General features: G+C 45.4%; 1 protein-coding gene across 1 annotated transcript in view; it reads left to right on the top strand.

Annotated features, from left to right (window-relative positions):
- sptbn5 (spectrin, beta, non-erythrocytic 5) overlaps positions 1-21,200 on the top strand; it is an 81,168-nt gene that overhangs the window by 17,928 nt on the left and 42,040 nt on the right. The window contains exons 12-29 of the mRNA XM_032499798.1: positions 947-1,153; positions 2,494-2,665; positions 2,998-3,134; positions 3,763-3,975; positions 5,144-5,296; positions 6,153-6,283; positions 7,898-8,164; positions 9,380-9,455; positions 10,133-10,344; positions 10,988-11,237; positions 12,162-12,301; positions 13,037-13,052; positions 14,128-14,224; positions 15,031-15,260; positions 16,561-16,725; positions 18,269-18,358; positions 19,516-19,652; positions 19,798-19,984. Of these exons, the coding sequence (XP_032355689.1) occupies positions 947-1,153; positions 2,494-2,665; positions 2,998-3,134; positions 3,763-3,975; positions 5,144-5,296; positions 6,153-6,283; positions 7,898-8,164; positions 9,380-9,455; positions 10,133-10,344; positions 10,988-11,237; positions 12,162-12,301; positions 13,037-13,052; positions 14,128-14,224; positions 15,031-15,260; positions 16,561-16,725; positions 18,269-18,358; positions 19,516-19,652; positions 19,798-19,984 (2,880 nt within the window). The remainder of the gene's footprint in view (positions 1-946; positions 1,154-2,493; positions 2,666-2,997; positions 3,135-3,762; positions 3,976-5,143; positions 5,297-6,152; positions 6,284-7,897; positions 8,165-9,379; positions 9,456-10,132; positions 10,345-10,987; positions 11,238-12,161; positions 12,302-13,036; positions 13,053-14,127; positions 14,225-15,030; positions 15,261-16,560; positions 16,726-18,268; positions 18,359-19,515; positions 19,653-19,797; positions 19,985-21,200) is intronic.

Below are 21,200 nucleotides of genomic sequence, written 5' to 3' on the forward strand. Positions count from 1 at the left end.
CAGGGAGGAGGCCTCGGGGAAGACCCAGGACTAGGTGGAGGGACGTCCAGCTGGGAGGAGGCCTCGGGGAAGACCCAGGACTAGGTGGAGGGACGTCCAGCAGGGAGGAGGCCTCGGGGGAGTCCCAGGACTAGGTGGAGGGACGTCCAGCTGGGAGGACGCCTCGGGGAAGACCCAGGACTAGGTGGAGGGACGTCCAGCTGGGAGGAGGCCTCGGGGAAGACCCAGGACTAGGTGGAGGGACGTCCAGCTGGGAGGAGGCCCCTGGGAAGACCCAGGACTAGGTGGAGGGACGTCCAGCTGGGAGGAGGCCCCTGGGAAGACCCAGGACTAGGTGGAAGGACGTCCAGCTGGGAGGAGGCCCCTGGGAAGACCCAGGACTAGGTGGAGGGACGTCCAGCTGGGAGGAGGCCCCTGGGAAGACCCAGGACTAGGTGGAGGGACGTCCAGCTGGGAGGAGGCCCCTGGGAAGACCCAGGACTAGGGGGAGGGACGTCCAGCTGGGAGGAGGCCTCGGGGAAGACCCAGGACTAGGTGGAGGCCTCGGGGAAGACCCGGGACTAGGTAGAGGGTCCAGCTGGGAGGAGGCCTCGGGGAAGAATCTATCTATATGTTATGTCTCATTCCAACGAGTTAATGAACCCCTGAAACGATTTTGGAAACATTATTTCAAGGTACAAAAGAATCTTTGTTGTTGGATCGATCGATTTTGAAATCAATCAATATCAATAAATAAGGTTTAATGAGCTCTGTTGTGTAGCTATGTTGCAGAGTGGGATGTCATCAATGACAAAGCAATGTCATGTGGAAGAAAAAAGTCGTATTACTTTAACTGAGCGCCCCCCCCCCCCCCCAAAAAAAGAACCGAGCTCCGAGGGTCAAAAATTACTTATTTCACTCACCATAAAAAAGTAGATCTCATCCTTCACTTCTCTCCTCCGTCCAGTACTTTGCGGACGTGGCGGAGGCCGACTCCTGGCTGGCCGACAGGAAGCCGCTGCTGACCAGCGAGGATCATGGGAAGGACGAGTCGAGCACGGCGGCGTTGCTGCAGCGCCACCTGCGGTTGGAAAAGGAGATGGCGGCGTACGCCTCGGAGATGAAGAGGATGACGGAGCAGGCGAGGAGCGCCGCGCAGCTCACGGCTCGGACCGTACGTACAGACTCAGTCTATGTTATATTATTATTATTATTATTATTATTATTATTGTTGGTATATTAATGAGCCGACTCAGACCTCGATTATGACTTCATTTCCACACTTTCTACCTTCTGGTGTGTTGTGATATGATCTGAAACAACACAAACAATCACATATTGTTACATATTTTGACTGTAAAGATAGAAATATTTGAGGACATGATATTGTCCTCATACATATATATATATATATATATATATATATATATATATCATATCATATATATATATATATCACGTATATATGCTCACATGTGGATACAAGCTCCACAATTGGTACAATACTCAGTGGGTGGTGCTCTTTCAAGAAAGTACGTTAGCCATCGCAAAAAACTTCATGTGAGCCGCGACGGCCATTTTCTTTTTTCGCCATAGCCAAATTATGTCTATTTGCACGAAATCTCCTTAACAAAACATTCAACTGCATAAAGGATGATGTCTACCCTGATGTTTGGATGGTCAACGGTTACAACAACACTGTCGGTACACGATCCAGATAATGTCATGATGATGTCATGATGATGTCATGAGGATGTCATGATGATGGCATGATGATGTCATGATGATGTCATGATGATGTCATGATGTAGAGGATTTACGGCGCTGCACCATCTGTTCCACAGTAGCGGTGGCTGTTAGCCTCCACCGGGAAGCTAACGACGCTAGTTAGCTAACCGCTAATTTGGCTAACCGCTAGCTGCTAGCTTGATTCAGCCTAAAATAACGTTACTCAAACTAACCGGCGGGAGGAAAAGCAGCTCCAGCTAAATAAGACTATACAGTATAATAAAGACAAGTGTTGATTTGATGGTTTGTAAATGAGCACAAGTAACAGGCTGTTATATGTTTAAAGGGTTGTTTTAACTTTTGAGGGTCTTGTACATGCTGTCACGGTTGGTTCATACCTGGGTTTAGGGGTCACGGTTGGTTCATACCTGGGTTTAGGGGTCACGGGTTGGGTTCATACCTGGGTTTAGGGGTTACCTTGGGTTCAACATACCTGGGTTTAGGGGTTACCATGGGTTCATACCTGGGTTTAGGGGTTACCTTGGGTTCATACCTGGGTTTAGGGGTTACCTTGGATTCATACCTGGGTTTAGGGGTTACCTTGGGTTCATACCTGGGTTTAGGAGTCACGGTGGGTTCATACCTGGGTTTAGGAGTCATGGTGGGCTCATACCTGGGTTTAGGGGTTCATACCTGGGTTCAGGGGTCACGGTTTGGTAGATTGGACTAAAACAGCTGAGAATAATGTTCTCTGAATGAAGTGACGCTGATCCTCTTCCTGTGTAGGCGGAGCCTCAGCAGAATAAGATGATCCACTACAGCGACTCGTCCGGAGACGAGGACGGTCCAGGATCGGTGACATCACCGTCACCTAGAGCTGGGGGCGGGAGGGGCTCTGGGAGCCCCCCCACTCAGAGTGAAGACAACAGGGCCAAGGTCCGCTTCAGATACAGCAGAGGTACTAAAGGGCTGCTCCGTGGATCAACATCCAGGAAATCATCTGACCTCTCTCCAGACTCATCTGACCCCCCCCAGACTCATCTGACCCCCCCCCAGACTCATCCCCACTGTACATAGATCTATTCCATTAAAAAGCAGTTGCAGTAAAAGATGTTGCTGTCCAAGTCGGCTTTTAGTTAGTCAAGAGGTTTATTTGGTTGTTTCTTGTGTTTTCTATTTTGTATTTAACTGTTTTTGTATTTTAATTTGTTGTATTGCATCAGATTTTATTGTGAAGCACTTTGTCATTTTATTTTATTGTATTTGATTTCTTTTAAAATGTGGTTCCAGGTCAGTTTCCATGGGACCGTAATGAGATCGTAACCATCGTCCGCACCGAGCCGGATGGAGACCGAGTCCTGGCCCGAGACTCCCGAGGAAACCAGCAGCTGGTCCCCAGCACCTACCTCACCCTCCTGCAAGCCGCCGTAGGAGCAATTATCTGTAACCTGTTAAAATCTGGGTTCTTAACCCTCGTGTTGTCTTCATGATGCCCTCATGTTGCCCTCATGTTGTCCTCATGTTGTCCTCATGTTGCCCTCATGTTGTCCTCATGTTGTCCTCATGATGCCCTCATGTTGTCTTCATGTTGTCCTCATGTTGTCCTCATGTTGTCTTCATGTTGTCCTCATGTTGTCTTCATGTTGTCTTCATGTTGTCTTCATGTTGTCTTCATGTTGTCCTCATGTTGTCCTCATGTTGTCCTCATGTTGTCTTCCCTTCAATTATGAAACATTATCACTTCTTCCATGTTGTGGCTGCTTTTTTTGGATGTTTTTTCCAAAGTTGTATGATATTTCTAATGTTGACATTTGTAGCGCTTATTTTGAACATTTCATGAATAGAAACACCTTAAAATGTCTCAAATCAGTATACCAGTCTGACCCTAGAACAGCGTGACAGTGTGATGTCATCACGTAACAGGTTCTTAGCGGCTTTAAAGCCGTTGGATAGAAACTTTCACCAGATTTATTCACATGAGTTTTTTTCACCGATCTTCAGATAATTTGATTGACAAGTGGATGGAAACTAAGCTGTTGTCCTAACACTTTTTAGGCTCCTCCCCCCATCCCGCCCGTCTCCACCAATGGCGCGCCAGAGAGCCCGAGCAGGAAGTTGAGTCGTCCGAGGCGCAGCCGCTCGATGCGCCGCGGCACGGCAGAGATCCAGACCGCATGGCTGCCAGACCCCCAGTACCAGAGAGACACTGTGGAGAGCACGCAGGCCGGCCTAGACCGGGACTACAACTCCCTGTACAACCTGGTCAAGGTGAGAGGGGCAGCATGGGAAATGTAGTTTGATATTGCTGGAGTTTGTGGAAAGATTAAAGGGTAACTTTGGCTTTTCTCATTAACCTAGAACTCTTATTATCCTGTGTTTTTGTGTCTTAAGTGACTGTTGGGCAAGATGCGAACAAGCTGTAGATCTTCAATATCTGCAAATTAAAGTGTTTGGGCACTGACAGACAAAGAGATTATTATTGTAAGTGTCTGACAACATTATGAAAGGATCCCTACAGAGATAGACCTTTTAGTTAAAGAGTGAGATCCTTTTAGTTTAACGTGAAACAGAAATCACCATCACCAAACCCACCAGACTTCATGTAAATAATCACTACTTTTATCATCGTAAAACACACTTCATTCAAAGTGGAAATAGAAGTAAATCTTTCCACTGTTCCAACAATCACCACTCTGGTCTGGTTGGAATAAACTCTTAATTCACCCATTTACATGTGGAGATATACTGCTCTATACACGCTAAAAGTAGTGATTATTTACATGGAGTCTGGTGGAGATATGCTGCTCTATACACGCTAAAAGTAGTGATTATTTACATGGAGTCTGGTGGAGATATGCTGCTCTATACACGCTAAAAGTAGTGATTATTTACATGGAGTCTGGTGGAGATATGCTGCTCTATACACGCTAAAAGTAGTGATTATTTACATGGAGTCTGGTGGAGATATGCTGCTCTATACACGCTAAAAGTAGTGATTATTTACATGGAGTCTGGTGGAGATATGCTGCTCTATACCCGCTAAAAGTAGTGATTATTTACATGAAGTCTGGTGGGTTTGGTGATGGTGATGTTGGGGCTGTTTCATATTAAACTAAAAGGATCTTCCTCTTCAACTAAAAGGTCTATCTCTGTAGGGATCCATCCCATTATGCTGTCACACACTTTGAATAATCTCCAATAATAATCTGAGTCTGTCAGAGGCAACGACAAAACTTTTAGTGGATGCTAAAAACGCATTGCAGCCCGGTTCATTGCTGCCGATTACAGCGTAAAGACTTTTCTTCACATCAGTCACTTAGACACAAATGTGAGAATAAATAAGGTCCATGTTGAAAAATGGCCCTTTAAAATAAAGCCCGAAGGACGTAGTGAAGATGCAGGGAATGCGCAGTACATGGTTTGGTGTGTTTTGCAGTCGAAGACGCAGCGTCTGCAGGAGACGCTGCGTCTGCATCGCTTCTACAGCAGCTGCCAGGAGTTTGAGTCGTGGATGGAGGACAAGGAGAACGTCCTGAACACCTTCAGCACCGACGACCACGCCCTGGGAGGCGTTCAGGCCAAATACGAGGTGAAGACTTCCCTCTGCACCACACATCAACTCATACACTTTAAAGCCTGGTCTGCTGTTAAAGGAACAGTTCAACACATTATATACACATACATATGTATCTATATATGTATATATGTGTGTATATAATATGTACAGTGTGAGTGTGTGTGTGCATGTATAAATATATATATATACATTTATATTTATATTTGTTCTTTTTAAATTTGCCTGCACACTTTCTTTCTCTATTTTTCATTTATTTTCATTGACATTTTTGACTTTTTTATTTTTTCTTCAGAATTTACCAAACGAACAAGAACAACTAACTTAAAAAAAAACTTCTTCTTTTTAATTTTTGTGTAATTTTTTTTAGAACAACAAATGATCTCTGGACTCTAAAAAAAAATGTTCAAAGATATAAATTAAGGATCTGCTGGCATTTTTTTACAGAGGGAAATTTAAGCCATTTTAATCCGACAGTTTTTCAAAGTAAAACACAATTTTTTTAACCCTCCTGTCATCCTCCTTTAATAAATGTCTATATCTGAAATATGAGTTTCTTTTTAACCAAATTACCATAAACATGGATTCCTTCCAACGCTCTTTCATTCCTCTGATCTTAACTATTAGTCACAATAATTCATAATTTCTGCTTTTTTAACTCTAATATTAGGTATAATTCTATATAAATGAGGGTTATTGACCATGGATTCCATAAAGTATAAAACTTGTAAGGTGGTGGTGGTGGAAACTAAAGAAAAGTCTGAAAAAGGGACAAAAATGTGAAGTATTTTTGGTGTAAATGTCAACATTTTTGTCCCTTTTTTGACCCGGGAGGACAACACAAGGGTTAACGTTTAACCTTCTGTTGCAGAACTTCCTGACTGAGTTGGCGAGTGGGCGTGGCCAGTTGGATGACATCATCGGCGTGGCGGAGGAGCTGGTGAGGAGCTGGCACAGCAAGCAGAGGGAGGTCCAGGCCAGACGGAGGAGCGTGTCCAACAGGTAGGGACATGAAACTGAGCCTCCACGTCCAGAGACAACCTACTGAGCTCTGAGTGGATACGACACACGCCTTTGGTGTGGGAGACCCGGGTTCGATTCCCACTGCGATGCATCAACCGACGTGTCCCTGAGCAAGGCACTTCACCCCTAGTTGCTCCAGAAGCGTGTTACCTCTGAAATGTATCGCAATTGTAAGTCTCTTTGGATAAAAGCGTCAGCTAAATGACATTACATGACATGTAATGTCATAAAATCTACGTAATAGTCTGGATTTTTTTCGCTCTTATTCTGAAAAAGACAATATTCCTGTAAGGCAGGGTTTGGGGTTTTAGAAGTTTTCTTTGGACAGGTGAACACTGGTGACATACTAGATCATGATTAAATTAAATTAAATTAACTAAAACTATACAATATTAACATAATAACCTATAAACTGACTGAATAACAACATTATGTAACAGGGTATAAGTTATGAGAGGGAGATGTTAGGACCACAGTCCAGATTGTGTATGAAGGCTGATACAACCAATAAGACAGTTGTACAGCAGACAAGTGACATGATTGGGGGGGGGGGGGGGGGGGGGGGGGGCGCTGAGAGAGAGACAGGCTCATGCTGAAAAGTCCATTTGTCCCCCCCCCCCCCCCCCTTGCATGTTGTCTTGAAGCAGCATGGCCCTGGGCCTGTTGAACATAAACTCACAATCTAGTTTCCATCCACTTGTCAATCAAACTATCTGAAGTTATTGTCCCTCAGGCATCACTGAGACAACTTGTCTTTTATTGCCCCCCCCGGCACCGCTGCGAGACTCTTTTTTTGAGACATGTCTCTGTGTCTGAGCGTCTTCCATTGTCTCCGCAGGACGTCCCACGGCTCGTCCTAACCTCTGTCGGCCATTTCCTTCACCAGTTCCTGAAAAATTAAATCCAGAAAGTCTCTCGTCTCCTCGTCCGTCCACGTCCATCCGTCTTTGTTGCCCCCCCCCCCCATGTGTGAGACAGAGAGGAAATAATGTGGGAAATGAACTACAACTTCTTCTTCTGTGTTTTGTGGCGGGTTGCAACCATAAAATGATTTTCAGAAAATAATTTTTCCAACATCATCATTTATCACATAAACCGTATATCAGGGCGGTAGCCAAGACCACCTTAGACTAGTCCAAGACCAGGACTAGTCGAGTCCAAGTCAAGACCGAGTCCAAAGAGGTTTGAGTCCGAGTCAAGACCGAGTCCAGGACGGAATAAAGGTCTTATGCATGACAGTATCAAGACAACCATTTTGGGTTTCACCTGGACTCGGTCCAGACCAGAAGCCATATTGGGCAAGACCAGCGGCCGAGACCGAGACAAGTCCGAGTCCAAATACTAGCGAGTCCAAGACAAGTCCGAGACTATAGAAAAACGGTCTAGAGTCCGGACTCGAGTCCAAAACCGGACTTGAGTCCTACAGCCCTGCCGTATATCGATCAAGAGAAAATGAGACCTTTTCCTTTGAGGTGATATTCATGAAATTCCATCAAATTTGACTGTTTCCAGAAGGAATTTTTCATTCAATATCACTGAATCCAGATGAAAACACGTGGATGTAAACATGCTTGTGGTCTTTGGGGTCTGCAGGTGGGACCGGATCCAGCGGCTGAAGGAGGAGAAAGGCCAGGAGCTGCTGAGCACGGCGGACGTGGAGTCCTTCCTGCAGAGCTGCGCCGAGGCCAGAGCTCAGCTGCTCGGCCTGGACGGGGGGGACGGGGGGGACAGGGGGGACGCCGGGGACGGGGGCTGCAGCTCCTTCACCCTGCAGGCCCGGGAGAAGATCCAGACTCAGACGCTCCGGGACATCCAGACCCTGGAGGGCAAGATCGCCTACCTGAAGGATGTAGCCCGGATGTAAGATCCTGATCTAGAACAGAGAAACATCCTTGATTGGAGATTGATAAAAAGTCTAAAATTAATATATCTAGTTTTTAGGCCTTAACCCTCCTGGTGTCCTCGGGTCCATTTGACCCTTTTCGACAAGTTTCTATATCACATATTTGGGTTTTTCTTTCAACCGAATTGTCAAAAAAATAACGTGGATGGTTCACTCCGACGCTCTTCACAAGTAAAGTAAAGGCTCAGTTCACTACTTTCATTGAATCGGGTTTACGTTGAAAAAAAACATCGTAAAAAAATTGTCAAATGTCAAAAAGTAATAAAAACATTGGGAAAAAATGTCAAAAAAGTCAAAAAGAGGTAAGGGATAAAACGGGAAAAAATTTCAAAAGAAACAAAAACATCGGGACAAAACGTCAAAAGTCAAAAACTTATAAAAACATCGGGAAAAAATGGGAAAAAACATTAAAAGTCAAAAAGAAATAAAAACATTGGGAAATAACGTCAAAAGTCAAAAAGTAACAAAAACATCGGGAAAAAACATCGGGAAAACACGTCAACAGTCAAAAACCTATAAAAACATCGCGAAAAAACGTCAAAAGTTAAAAAGTAATAAAAACATCGGGAAAAAACGTGAAAAAACGTTAAAAGTCAAAAAGTAATAAAAACATCGGGAAAAAACGGAAAAAACATTAAAAGTCGAAAATAAAAACATCGTGAAAAAACGTCAAGAGTCTAAAAGTGATAAAAACATCGGGAAAAAACGTAAAAAGTCAAAAAATAATAAAAACATCGGGAAAAAACAAGAAAAAACATTATAAGTTGAAGAGTAAAAAAAACATTGGGAAAAAACGTCAAAAGTTAAAAAGTAATAAAAACATCGGGAAAAACCCTCAAAAGTCAAAAAGTTATAAAAAAAACTGAAAAAACATCAAAAGTCAAAAAGTAATAAAAACATCGGGATAAAAACGGAAAAAACATTAAAAGTCTAAAAGTAATAAAAACATCGTGAATAAACATCAAAAGTCAAAAAGTGATAAAAACATCGGGAAAAAATGTCAAAAGTCAAAAAGTTATTAAAAAAATGGGAAAAACATCAAAACAAAATAAAAACATTGGGAAAAAACGGGAAAAAAACCTTTTGAATGCAATGAAAGGTACCGTTTGGTTTCCATTGACTTACACTCCTGGACCAAGAACCCGATGTGATGCGTGTTTCTGGTGTTGCAGGAAGCAGGACTGCAGTCCCGCCGAGCGGGCCGCCATCGGGGACGAGGTCCAGGGTCTGGAGGCCCTGCTGCACCAGGTTGGAGTCCCTGTATTTTAACATAGGGGGGTGTATACTTATGCCCCTGTATTTTAACATAGGGGGGTGTATACTTATGCCCCTGTATTTTAACATAGGGGGTGTATACTTATGCCCCTGTATTTTAACATAGGGGGGTGTATACTTATGCCCCTGTATTTTAACATAGGGGGTGTATTCTTATGCCCCTGTATTTTAACATAGGGGGGTGTATACTTATGCCCCTGTATTTTAACATAGGGGGTGTATACTTATGCCCCTGTATTTTAACATAGGGGGGTGTATACTTATGCCCCTGTATTTTAACATAGGGGGGTGTATACTTATGCCCCTGTATTTTAACATAGGGGGGTGTATACTTATGCCCCTGTATTTTAACATAGGGGGTGTATACTTATGCCCCTGTATTTTAACATAGGGGGGTGTATACTTATGCCCCTGTATTTTAACATAGGGGGGTGTATACTTATGCCCCTGTATTTTAACATAGGGGGTGTATACTTATGCCCCTGTATTTTAACATAGGGGGTGTATACTTATGCCCCTGTATTTTAACATAGGGGGTGTAAACATATGCCCCCTGTATTTTAACATAGGGGGGTGTAAACATATGCCCCTGTATTTTAAGGAGCTTTAATGAGGAGCTGACCCCCGTCTTCCTCTCTTGTTGTGCCCAGGTGAAGCGCCAGGCTGCAGACAGACAGCGCCTCCTGGAGGACGCCCGCCGGCTGCAGAGCTTCCAGCACCGGGCCAAGGAGCTGCAGCGCTGGGCCGGCTCGGTGCAGGAGCGCCTCCTGCAGGAGGAGACGGCTGCAGACGTGGCTGCCGCCGTGGCGTTGCTGGGGCAACACCAGGAGCTCCGGCTGGAGATGGAGGAGCACAGGAGCAGGTACAGGACCGGGTGCAGCACCTGGGCCCCGAGATTCAAGCAAAACCCGTGTCTTCACATAATAGAAAAATATAAAATATAAAATATAAAATATAAAATATAAAATATAAAATACAAAATATAAAATTTTAAATATAAAATATGAAAATATGAAAAATTAAAAATTAAAATATTTACATGTAAAATATAAAATTTCAAAATATTAAATATTAAAATATTAAATATTAAAATATTTTATATTTAAAATATTAAAATATTAAAATATTAAAATATTAAAATATTAAAATATGAAAATATTTAATATTAAAATATAAAATGTAAGTTTGTGTCTTTCCGCCGATGTTTTTGTCACTTTTTCAACGTTGTTCCACTTTTTCTGAGCCTTTTGAAATGTTTTGTGGATTTTTTTACATTTGTCATTTTTATTGAAATTTTTGTCACTTTTTGACCATTTTAGTCACTTTTATTATTATTATCATCTGTCACATACGAGCTCTTTCGCCAATTATTTTTTCTCTCCAAATGCTATAAAATTGACATTAAAACAGCCAAGTTCAATGAAAGTAGTGACCTAAAAATTACTATATACACACATGTAATATATAATAATGAAGTGAAGTCCTCCGTGTTTGTGTCTTCTCAGATGGAAAGACTTGGAGAAATCGGGGAAGTGTCTTCTGCAGGGCTCGTCCAACGGGAAGACGGGAGGCGTCGACATCCAACAAACCCTGGACCACCTGAATGCTGATTGGTCCGAGCTTGATCGGCTGTGGACCAGCAGGAAGGAGTGTTTGGAGCAGGGGGTGCAGCTCCAGAGGCTGAACCAGGAGGGAGACCGGATCGAGGCGGCGCTGTCTGGACACGGAGCCCGACTGAGGGTCCAAGATGTCGGGGTGAGAAATGGTTGTAGGTGTAAAACGAGCCCTGGGTTTCCTGCTCTGCCTGTAAGAAAACGAATGCTTGGATTGGGCGAGCTGGAATTTTCCCCTTATGAGGTCATAAGGGGCAAGTTTACCTCCCATTTCTCTGCTTTGCCCGACCAGAGAATTTGCCCCCCCCCATGAGAGAGAGACATCATACTAAGGAAAGCTCATTGTGGGACTGGCTCTAGTGACTGTAATTCTGAACCAAGGCTGAATTTTGGGAAAGAGACTTCAGATACAGTATTAGGGACCACTAAGGTCTATATAAAGAGACTTCAGATACAGTATTAGGGACCACTAAGGTCTATATAAAGAGACTTCAGATACAGTATTAGGGACCACTAAGGTCTATATAAAGAGACTTCAGATACAGTATTAGGGACCACTAAGGTCTATATAAAGAGACTTCAGATCCAGTATTAGGGACCACTAAGGTCTATATAAAGAGACTTCAGATCCAGTATTAGGGACCACTAAGGTCTATAAAAGAGACTTCAGATACAGTATTTGGGACCACTAAGGTCTTTTAAAGAGACCGATACAGTATTAGGGACCCCTAAGGTCATATAAAGAGACTTCAGATACAGTATTAGGGGGCCAAAGGTCTATATAAAGAGACTTCAGATACAGTATTAGGGGACCACTAAGGTCTATATAAAGAGAATTCAGATACAGTATTAGGGACCACTAAGGTCTATAAAAGAGACTTCAGATACGTATTAGGGACCATAAGGTCATATAAAAAAGATTCAGATACAGTATTAGGGACCACTAAGGTCTATATAAAAGAGACTTCAGATACAGTATTAGGGACCACTAAGGTCTATATAAAAGAGACTTCAGATACAGTATTAGGGACCACTAAGGTTAACATATGTGTTCTTGTTGATGCAGGACTCGGTGGACAGTGTCCACAGTCTGCTGGGCCGGCAGGAGGAGCTGGAAGGCCTCCTGAAGGCTTTAGACCAGCGAGTGGACCAGTTCACCCAACGCAGCCAGGAGCTCATCAACCAGCAGCACTTTGCCGCCAAACAGTAAGACAACACAACCTAACACAACACAACACAACACAACACAACACAACACAACACAACACAACACTCCCAGCAGACGCACATATGTTAGAATATGGAATATCATGGTTATGTTATATAATTCAATATGAAAACAGAGGGACGGCACCCAACAAGACAAATCTAGAAATACCTAAATACCCTCCAGTTACAGGAAAACCCATATCTTCCAAATCACATTTTCCAAATATAATCTTGAAAGTGTATATACATTACCAATATGTGTGTCTGTGTTACCGGTGTGTGTGTGTGTGTGTGTTTGTTACCTGTGCGTGTGTGTGTGTTACTAGTGTGTGTGTGTGTTACTGTGCGTTTTGGTTTGGGACTAGTGTGTTTTGTATGTTACTAGTACGTGTGTGTGTGTTACTAGTTTGTGTGTGTGTGTGTGTTTGTTACCTGTGCGTGTGTGTGTGTTACTAGTGTGTGTGTGTTACTGTGTGTGTGGGTGTGTTAGGAGTGTGTTTGTGTTACTAGTAAAGTGTGTGTGTTGTGTTACTAGTGTGGGTGGGGTGTGTGTGTGGGTATGTTACTAGTACGTGGTGTGTGTGTGTGTACCTGTGTGTGCGTTCGTGTGTGTGGGTGTGTGTTACAGTTTGTGTGTTTTGTGTGTGTGTGTGTGGGGTACTAGTTTGTGTGTGTGTGTGTGCATGTTACTAGTTGTGTGGGTGTTATAGTACGGGTTGTGGTGGGTTTAAGGGGTGGTGTGTTTCTAGTAAGTGGTGGGGTGGGTGTTACTAGGAGTGTGTGTGTGTGTGTTATAGTACGTGTGTGGGGGTTGGTGGTTTATAAGGTGGGGTGGTGTTAAGGACGTGGTGTGTGTGTGTGTGTTTCTAGCGAGTGTGTGTGTGTTACTAGCGTGTGTGTGTGTGTTACTAGAACGTGTGTGTGTGTGTATAGTTTGTGTGTGTGTGTGTGTTACTAGTTTGTGTGTGTGTGGTTGTATTACTAGTTTGTGGTTTGGTGTGGCATGTTATAGTTTGTGTGTGTGGTTACTAGTACGTGTGGTGTTGTGTGTGTTATAGCGAGGTGTGTGTGTTACTAGTATGTGTGTGGTGTGGGTTACTAGCGAGTGTGTGTGTTTATAGCGTGTGTGTGGGTTACTAGAACGTGTGTGTTACTAGTTTGGGGTGTGTGTGTGTGTATTACTAGTTTGTTGTGGGGTGTGGGGTGTTACTAGCGTGTGTGTGTGTGGGTTTCTAGCGTGTGTGTGTGTGGGGTACTAGCGAGTGGTGTGCGTGTTAATAGCGAGTGTGTGTTGTTTTAGTACGTGTGTGTGTGTTTTTACTAGACGTGGGTGGTGTGTGTGTGTTACTAGCAAGTGTGTGTGTTACTAGTACGTTGGTGTGTGTGCGTGTTAACTAGGAGGGTGGGTGTGTTACTAGTCGTGGGTGTTTGGGGTGGTGTACTAGCAAGTGGTGTTACTAGTGTGTGTGGTGTGTTACTAGTAGTGGGTGGGTGTGTTACTTAGCGTGGTGTTTGTGTTACTAGTAGGTGTGTGGGTTGTGTTTAGCGTTGTGTGGTGTTACTAGTAGTGTGTGTGTGGTGTTACGCGTGGGGTGGGTGTTACTAGTACGGTTGGGGCTACTAGGAGTGGTGTGTGGTTTCTAGAGTGGTGTGGGGTTTATAGGTGTGTGTGTGTGTATAGTACGGTGTGTGTGTTTTTACTAGATGTGTGTGTGTGTGTGTTACTAGTATGTGTGTGTGTGTGTTTTTACTAGTATGTGTGTGTGGGTGTTTTTAGTGTGTGTACCAGCGTTTAACCCCTGATGTTGTTGTGTTTGTTGCAGCATCCGTCAGCGGAGCCGCAGCCTCCGGAGAAAAACAGGACGCTGGAGGACAGCAGCCGGCAGAGGGGGAGGTTTCTGCTGGACCTAAGAATATCAGGTACCATTTTTAAAAATACTCTTTACTTTATTAATACTACACCCCCCTATGTTAAAATCAAGGGCATAAGTAAACCCCCTATGTTAAAAACAAAGGGCATAAGTATACACCCCCCTATGTAAAATACAGGGGGCATTAGTATACACCCCTATGTTAACATACAGGGGCATAAGTTACACCCCCCCATGTTAAAATACAGGGGCAAAGTATACACCCCCCTATGTTAAAATACAGGGGGCATAAGTATACAACCCCCCTATTTTAAAATACGGGGGGGCATGGGGTTTCCCCCCCCCATGTTAAAATTTTAAAGGGGCATAAGTAAAACCCCCCATGTTAAAATCCCGGGGGAAAAAGATACACCCCCCCATGTTAAAAAACCGGGGGCAAAAAGTTAAACCCCCCTTTTTATATTCCCAAAAGAGGCAGATCTTATTACTATAGGGGAAGGGGATTTTTTGGTCAGGTACTAGAAACCTAAATAAAGTTTTCCCCCCCCCCCCCACATCATCAACACCCTTTATTTATACTAGAGAAAAGGGGGTTCTTTCCCTTTAAATCTTTTGGCCGGCAAAAAAACCAGGTTAAGGAATAACCCCCATGTTAAAATTGGGGTTTCACAAGAAAAGGGTGCCCTTAAGTTTGGATTTATTCTAGTTTTTTAAAGAAGGCCCTTAAAATTAAATTTTTAAAATTTTTTATTTCCCCTTTTTTTTGGCAAGCAGGGGTTCTAAACTCATGAGCAGCGTGTATTTTTCCTGACCGGGTTTTTGAAGACCTGAAAAACCCAAATTTACTTTCCCCAGTAAAAAACTTGGGGAAGGGGAATGTGAATTCAGTCGTCATTATTTTGGGGGTTCGCAGGAGTTTTCCCGAAGCGTGTGAGCTGCTGTTTTGGAAGGGGGGGGAGAAGTTAAGGTGGGGGGAGGGCGAGCCCTACCGGACCCCCCCCAAAAATCCCCCGAAAGCTTTAAGAGACCGAGGCGGGGGAGAAGGGATGCGGCCAAAAAAGGTTTGGGGGACCCCTCTGGGCCAGGTAAAACTCAGGGAAAAGTTTGGGCCGGGGGCTGGAAAAAGTTTAGAAAAGACGGGGAAAGACCTTTAAAAAGGGGGAAAAATTTGGGTGACTTTTTGCGTGGGGGAGAGCCCCCAAATTTTCCCACCACACCAAAGTATATAATCATGCTTTTTGCGGATATGCAGGGATATTCCCCCAGCCCATGTATATTTAACACTACTTTTAGCCAAAGTATAGAGCAGATATTCCACCCGACTCCCTGTATTAAACATACTTTTTGCCTGTATAGAGCAGCATATCTCCACCCGACTCCATGTAAATAATCACTACTTTTAGCATGTATAGAGCACATATCTCTACCAGACTCCATGTAAATAATCACTACTTTTAGCGTGTATAGAGCAGCATATCTCCACCAGACTCCATGTAAATAATCACTACTTTTAGCATGTATAGAGCAGCATATCTCTACCAGACTCCATGTAAATAATCACTACTTTTAGCATGTATAGAGCAGCATATCTCCACCAGACTCCATGTAAATAATCACTACTTTTAGCGTGTATAGAGCAGCATATCTCCACCAGACTCCATGTAAATAATCACTACTTTTAGCATGTATAGAGCAGCATATCTCCACCAGACTCCATGTAAATAATCACTACTTTTAGCGTGTATAGAGCAGCATATCTCCACCAGACTCCATGTAAATAATCACTACTTTTAGCGTGTATAGAGCAGCATATCTCCACCAGACTCCATGTAAATAATCACTACTTTTAGCATGTATAGAGCAGCATATCTCCACATGTAAATGGGGGAATTAAGAGTTTATTCCAACCAGACCAGAGTGGTGATTGGTGGAACAGTGGAAAGATGAACTAAGACGGCTTTTGGTAGTTTTATTTAGTTTCTGTCCACTTTGAATGAAGTTTGTTTTACGATGATAAAAGTAGTGATTATTTACATGGAGTCTGGTGGGTTTGGTGATGGTGATTTCGGGGCTGTTCCCTGTTAAACTAAAAGGATCTTACTCTTTAACTAAAAGCTCTATCTCTTTAACAATCTTTCCACAATGTTGTCACACATTTAGAATAATAATCTGAGCCTGTCAGCAGGAAAAACAGCACTTTTAGGAGACCTAAACTGACTTCTAGCCCATTAACGTTATTGCAGTGTTTTCATCTTACTTAGTTCTAATCAGTTCTAGAAATTGTTGTTCCCATTAATCACTTTATTAATCACAAAGCAAAGGAAAATAGGGTCCGGGTTGAAAGAGACAGAAGTTCCCCTTTAAATGATGTGTGTATGTGTTCAGCTGGGGCAGGATATGCTTGCTGAAGAGCACTACAACAGCCAGAGCATCAGCAGGAAGTCAACTCAGCTCAGCAGCCGGTGGAGGAGGCTTCAGGACAAGATGGCCGACAGAGGAGACAAACTGAGACAGGCGGGACAGCAGGAGCAGCTGATGGAGCTGCTGCAGGTAAAACACAAGAAACTGAGAAACTGGATGAAAACCCAGTTGGCTATAAGTGTTATGAAGTTTTTGCAGAGGCAGAATGTGGAGTGCGGGAGGGGGGGAGGGGGGCAAAAAACAAAAAGCACATGCTCTCATATTTTGCTCGTAAAAAGAGTCCGGTACAGAGAGAGCCCGGTACAGAGAGAGCCTGGTACAGAGAGAGCCCGGTACAGAGAGAGCCCGGTACAGAGAGAGCCCGGTACAGAGAGAGCCCGGTACAGAGAGAGCCCGGTACAGAGAGAGCCCGGTACAGAGAGAGCCCGGTACAGAGAAAGTCCGTTTAGAGAGAGCCCGGTACAGAGAAAGTCTGTTTAGAGAGAGTCCGGTACAGGGAGAGTCCGGTTAGAGAGAGTCCGGTACAGAGATAGTCCGGTATAGAGTTAGACCGGTACAGAGAGAGTCCGGTACAGGGAGAGTCCGGTTAGAGAGAGTCCGGTACAGAGAGAGCCCGGTACAGAGAAAGTCCGTTTAGAGAGAGCCCGGTACAGAGAAAGTCTGTTTAGAGAGAGTCCGGTACAGGGAGAGTCCGGTCAGAGAGAGTCCGGTACAGAGATAGTCCGGTATAGAGTTAGACCGGTACAGAGAGAGTCCGGTACAGGGAGAGTCCGGTTAGAGAGAGTCCGGTACAGAGAGAGCCCGGTACAGAGAAAGTCCGTTTAGAGAGAGTCCGGTACAGGGAGAGTCCGGTTAGAGAGAGTCCAGTACAGGGAGAGTCCGGTTAGAGAGAGTCCGGTACAGAGAGAGTCCAGTATAGAGTTAGTCTGGTACAGAGAGAGTCCGGTACAGAGATAGTCCGGTACAGAGAAAGTCTGGTACAGAGAGAGTCCGGTACAGAGAGAGTCCGGTACAGAGAAAGTCTGGTACAGAGAGAGTCCGGTACAGACAGAGTCCGGTATAGAGAGAGTCCGATATAGAGTTAGTCTGGTACAGAGAGAGCCCGGTACAGAGTTAGTCTGGTACAGAGAGAGCCCGGTACAGAGTTAGTCCGGTACAGAGAGAGTCCGGTATAGAGAGAGTCCGGTACAGAGAGAGTCCGGTATAGAGAAAGTCTGGTACAGAGAGAGTCCGGTACAGACAGAGTCCGGTATAGAGAGAGTCCGATATAGAGTTAGTCTGGTACAGAGAGAGCCCGGTACAGAGTTAGTCTGGTACAGAGAGAGCCCGGTACAGAGTTAGTCCGGTACAGAGAGAGTCCGGTATAGAGAGAGTCCGGTACAGAGAGAGTCCGGTATAGAGAAAGTCCGGTACAGAGGGAGTCCGGTGTAGCGAGGGTCTGGTTTAGAGGGAGTCCGGTGTATAAAGAGAGTCCGGTGTAGAGGGGGTCCGGTATAGAGTTAGTCCGGTACAGAGAGGGTCCGGTACAGAGAGAGTTATTCAGTTGATTTGTGTACAATGGTTTTGAACCACACCTGGGATGAAATGGACCCAGTTTCTGGAGTCTGTCTCCTACTTTGTTGTCCTCTCTGTCCACACTTCATAACAAAAGTCTTTCTTCTTCTCTGGCCAGGACGCCAGGCTGAAGATCGAGGCCATCCAGTGGATGCTGAACAACGCTGCCAAAGGTCACGACCTCCGCTCCAGCCGACAGCTTCTGAAGGTCGGCACTCAGGACGTTTACAGGCACACTGATACTTCTTAGAGGGGGGAGTTATGGTTAGAGGGGGGAGTTAAGGTTAGAGGGAGGAGTTATGGTTAGAGGGAGGAGTTACGCTTAGAGGGAGGAGTTATACTTAGAGGGAGGAGTTATGTTTGGAGGGGGGGGTTATACTTAGAGGGAGGAGTTATACTTAGAGGGAGGAGTTATGTTTGGAGGGGGGGGTTATACTTAGAGGAGGAGTTATATTTGGAGGGGGGAGTTATGCTTGGAGGGGGGGGGGGGTGTTATACTTAGAGGGAGGAGTTATGTTTGGAGGGGGGAGTTATGCTTGGAGGGGGGGGGGTTATACTTAGAGGGAGGAGTTATGTTTGGAGGGGGGAGTTATGTTTAGAGGGAGGAGTTACGCTTAGAGGGGGGAGTCATGGTTAGAGGGAGGAGTTACGCTTAGAGGGAGGAGTTATGTTTGGAGGGGGGAGTCATGCTTGGAGGGGGGAGTTATACTTAGAGGGAGGAGTTATGTTTGGAGGGAGGAGTTATGCTTAGAGGGAGGAGTTATGCGTAGAGGGAGGAGTTATGTTTGGAGGGAGGAGTTATGTTTGGAGGGGGGAGTTATGTTTGGAGGGGGGTTATACTTAGAGGGAGGAGTTATGTTTGGAGGGAGGAGTTATGTTTGGAGGGGGAGTTATGTTTGGAGGGGGGAGTTATGCTTGGAGGGGGGAGTTATGTTTGGAGGGAGGAGTTATGTTTGGAGGGAGGAGTTATGCTTGGAGGGGGGAGTTATACTTAGAGGGAGGAGTTATGTTTGGAGGGGAGAGTTATGTTGGAGGGGGGAGTTATACTTAGAGGGAGGAGTTATGTTTGGAGGGAGGAGTTATGTTTGGAGGGGGGAGTTATGCTTAGAGGGGGGAGTTATACTTAGAGGGAGGAGTTATGTTTGGAGGGAGGAGTTATGTTTGGAGGGGGGAGTTATGCTTAGAGGGAGGAGTTATGCGTAGAGGGAGGAGTTATACTTGGAGGGAGGAGTGCTTGGAGGGAGGAGTTATGGAGGAGTTATGCTTAGAGAAGAAGTGTTTCAAAAATGTACTTAAGTAAATGTAGCCCGTTGCTCCATCTCTGACAGGCGGTAATTTTGGGGGTTGTTGGTGGTTTTTCTCCAGGAGCATCAGCAGCTGGAGCAGGAAGCCAAGGAGCTGGCGGAGAAGATCAACTCCATCGTGAGCAGAGCCCAGAACCTGGCCTCCAACCACTTTGACTCCCAGAGGATCCTCCAGGAGACCGGCACCTACCTCACGCTGTGAGTCCCCGTCCCAGACACACATGCTCAGGTCCTTTAACCAGGTTTTACCAAAGACGTAGACGCGGTGGGACATGTTTAAGAACTCAGGAGATACTGATGCGGTTTTGTGATTTTGGGGGACTGATATCTGTTTGTGCTGCAGGTTCAAGTCTCTGCAGAAACCTCTGGACCGGCGCCGAGCCCAGCTGGAGGCGTCGGTGCTGCTCTTTGGTTTCTACCACGACGTGGACCTGGAGCTCAGCTGGATCTCTGAACACAGTCCCGCCTCTGGATCCACAGGATACGACAGGTCTCTGGCTGGAGCCATCAGCCTCATGCAGAAACACAAGGTAGGCCTACCAGCTGGTAACAGGTCTCTGGCTGGAGCCACCAGCCTCATGCAGAAACACAAGGTAGGCCTACCAGCTGGTAACAGGTCTCTGGCTGGAGCCACCAGCCTCATGCAGAAACACAAGGTAGGCCTACCAGCTGGTAACAGGTCTCTGGCTGGAGCCACCAGCCTCATGCAGAAACACAAGGTAGGCCTACCAGCTGGTAACAGGTCTCTGGCTGGAGCCACCAGCCTCATGCAGAAACACAAGGTAGGCCTACCAGCTGGTAACAGGTCTCTGGCTGGAGCCACCAGCCTCATGCAGAAACACAAGGTAGGGCCTACTAGCTGGTAACAGGTCTCCTGGCTGGAGCCACCAGCCTCATGCAGAAACACAAGGTACCACTGGGGGCAGGTCTCTGGCTGGAGCCATCATCCTCATGCAGAAAACACAAGGTAGGCCTACCAGCTGGTAACAGGTCTCTGGCTGGAGCCACCAGCCTCATGCAGAAACACAAGGTAGGCCTACCAGCTGGTAACAGGTCTCTGGCTGGAGCCACCAGCCTCATGCAGAAACACAAGGTAGGCCTACCAGCTGGTAACAGGTCTCTGGCTGGAGCCACCAGCCTCATGCAGAAACACAAGGTAGGCCTACCAGCTGGTAACAGGTCTCTGGCTGGAGCCACCAGCCTCATGCAGAAACACAAGGTACCACTGGGGACAGGTCTCTGGCTGGAGCCATCAGCCTCATGCAGAAACACAAGGTAGGCCTACCAGCTGGTAACAGGTCTCTGGCTGGAGCCACCAGCCTCATGCAGAAACACAAGGTAGGCCTACCAGCTGGTAACAGGTCTCTGGCTGGAGCCACCAGCCTCATGCAAAACACAGGTACCACTGGGACAGGTCTCTGGCTGGAGCCATCAGCCTCATGCAGAAACACAAGGTAGGCCTACCTGGTACAGGTCTCTGGCTGGAGCCACCAGCCTCATGCAGAAACACAAGGTAGGCCTACCAGCTGGTAACAGGTCTCTGGCTGGAGCCACCAGCCTCATGCAGAAACACAAGGTACCACTGGGGACAGGTCTCTGGCTGGAGCCACCAGCCTCAGCTTAGAGAAAGGGAACACATATCCAATAGATTTGATCTGCAGAACGAGATACTGATGGGAGGAGGAACACTGTAAATAATAACTGTGAAATCTCCAGTTATTACTTCAGATTTCACAGTTAAACTAC

This window comes from Etheostoma spectabile, chromosome 20, assembly GCF_008692095.1.
Source record: "Etheostoma spectabile isolate EspeVRDwgs_2016 chromosome 20, UIUC_Espe_1.0, whole genome shotgun sequence".
Lineage (NCBI taxonomy): Eukaryota > Metazoa > Chordata > Actinopteri > Perciformes > Percidae > Etheostoma > Etheostoma spectabile.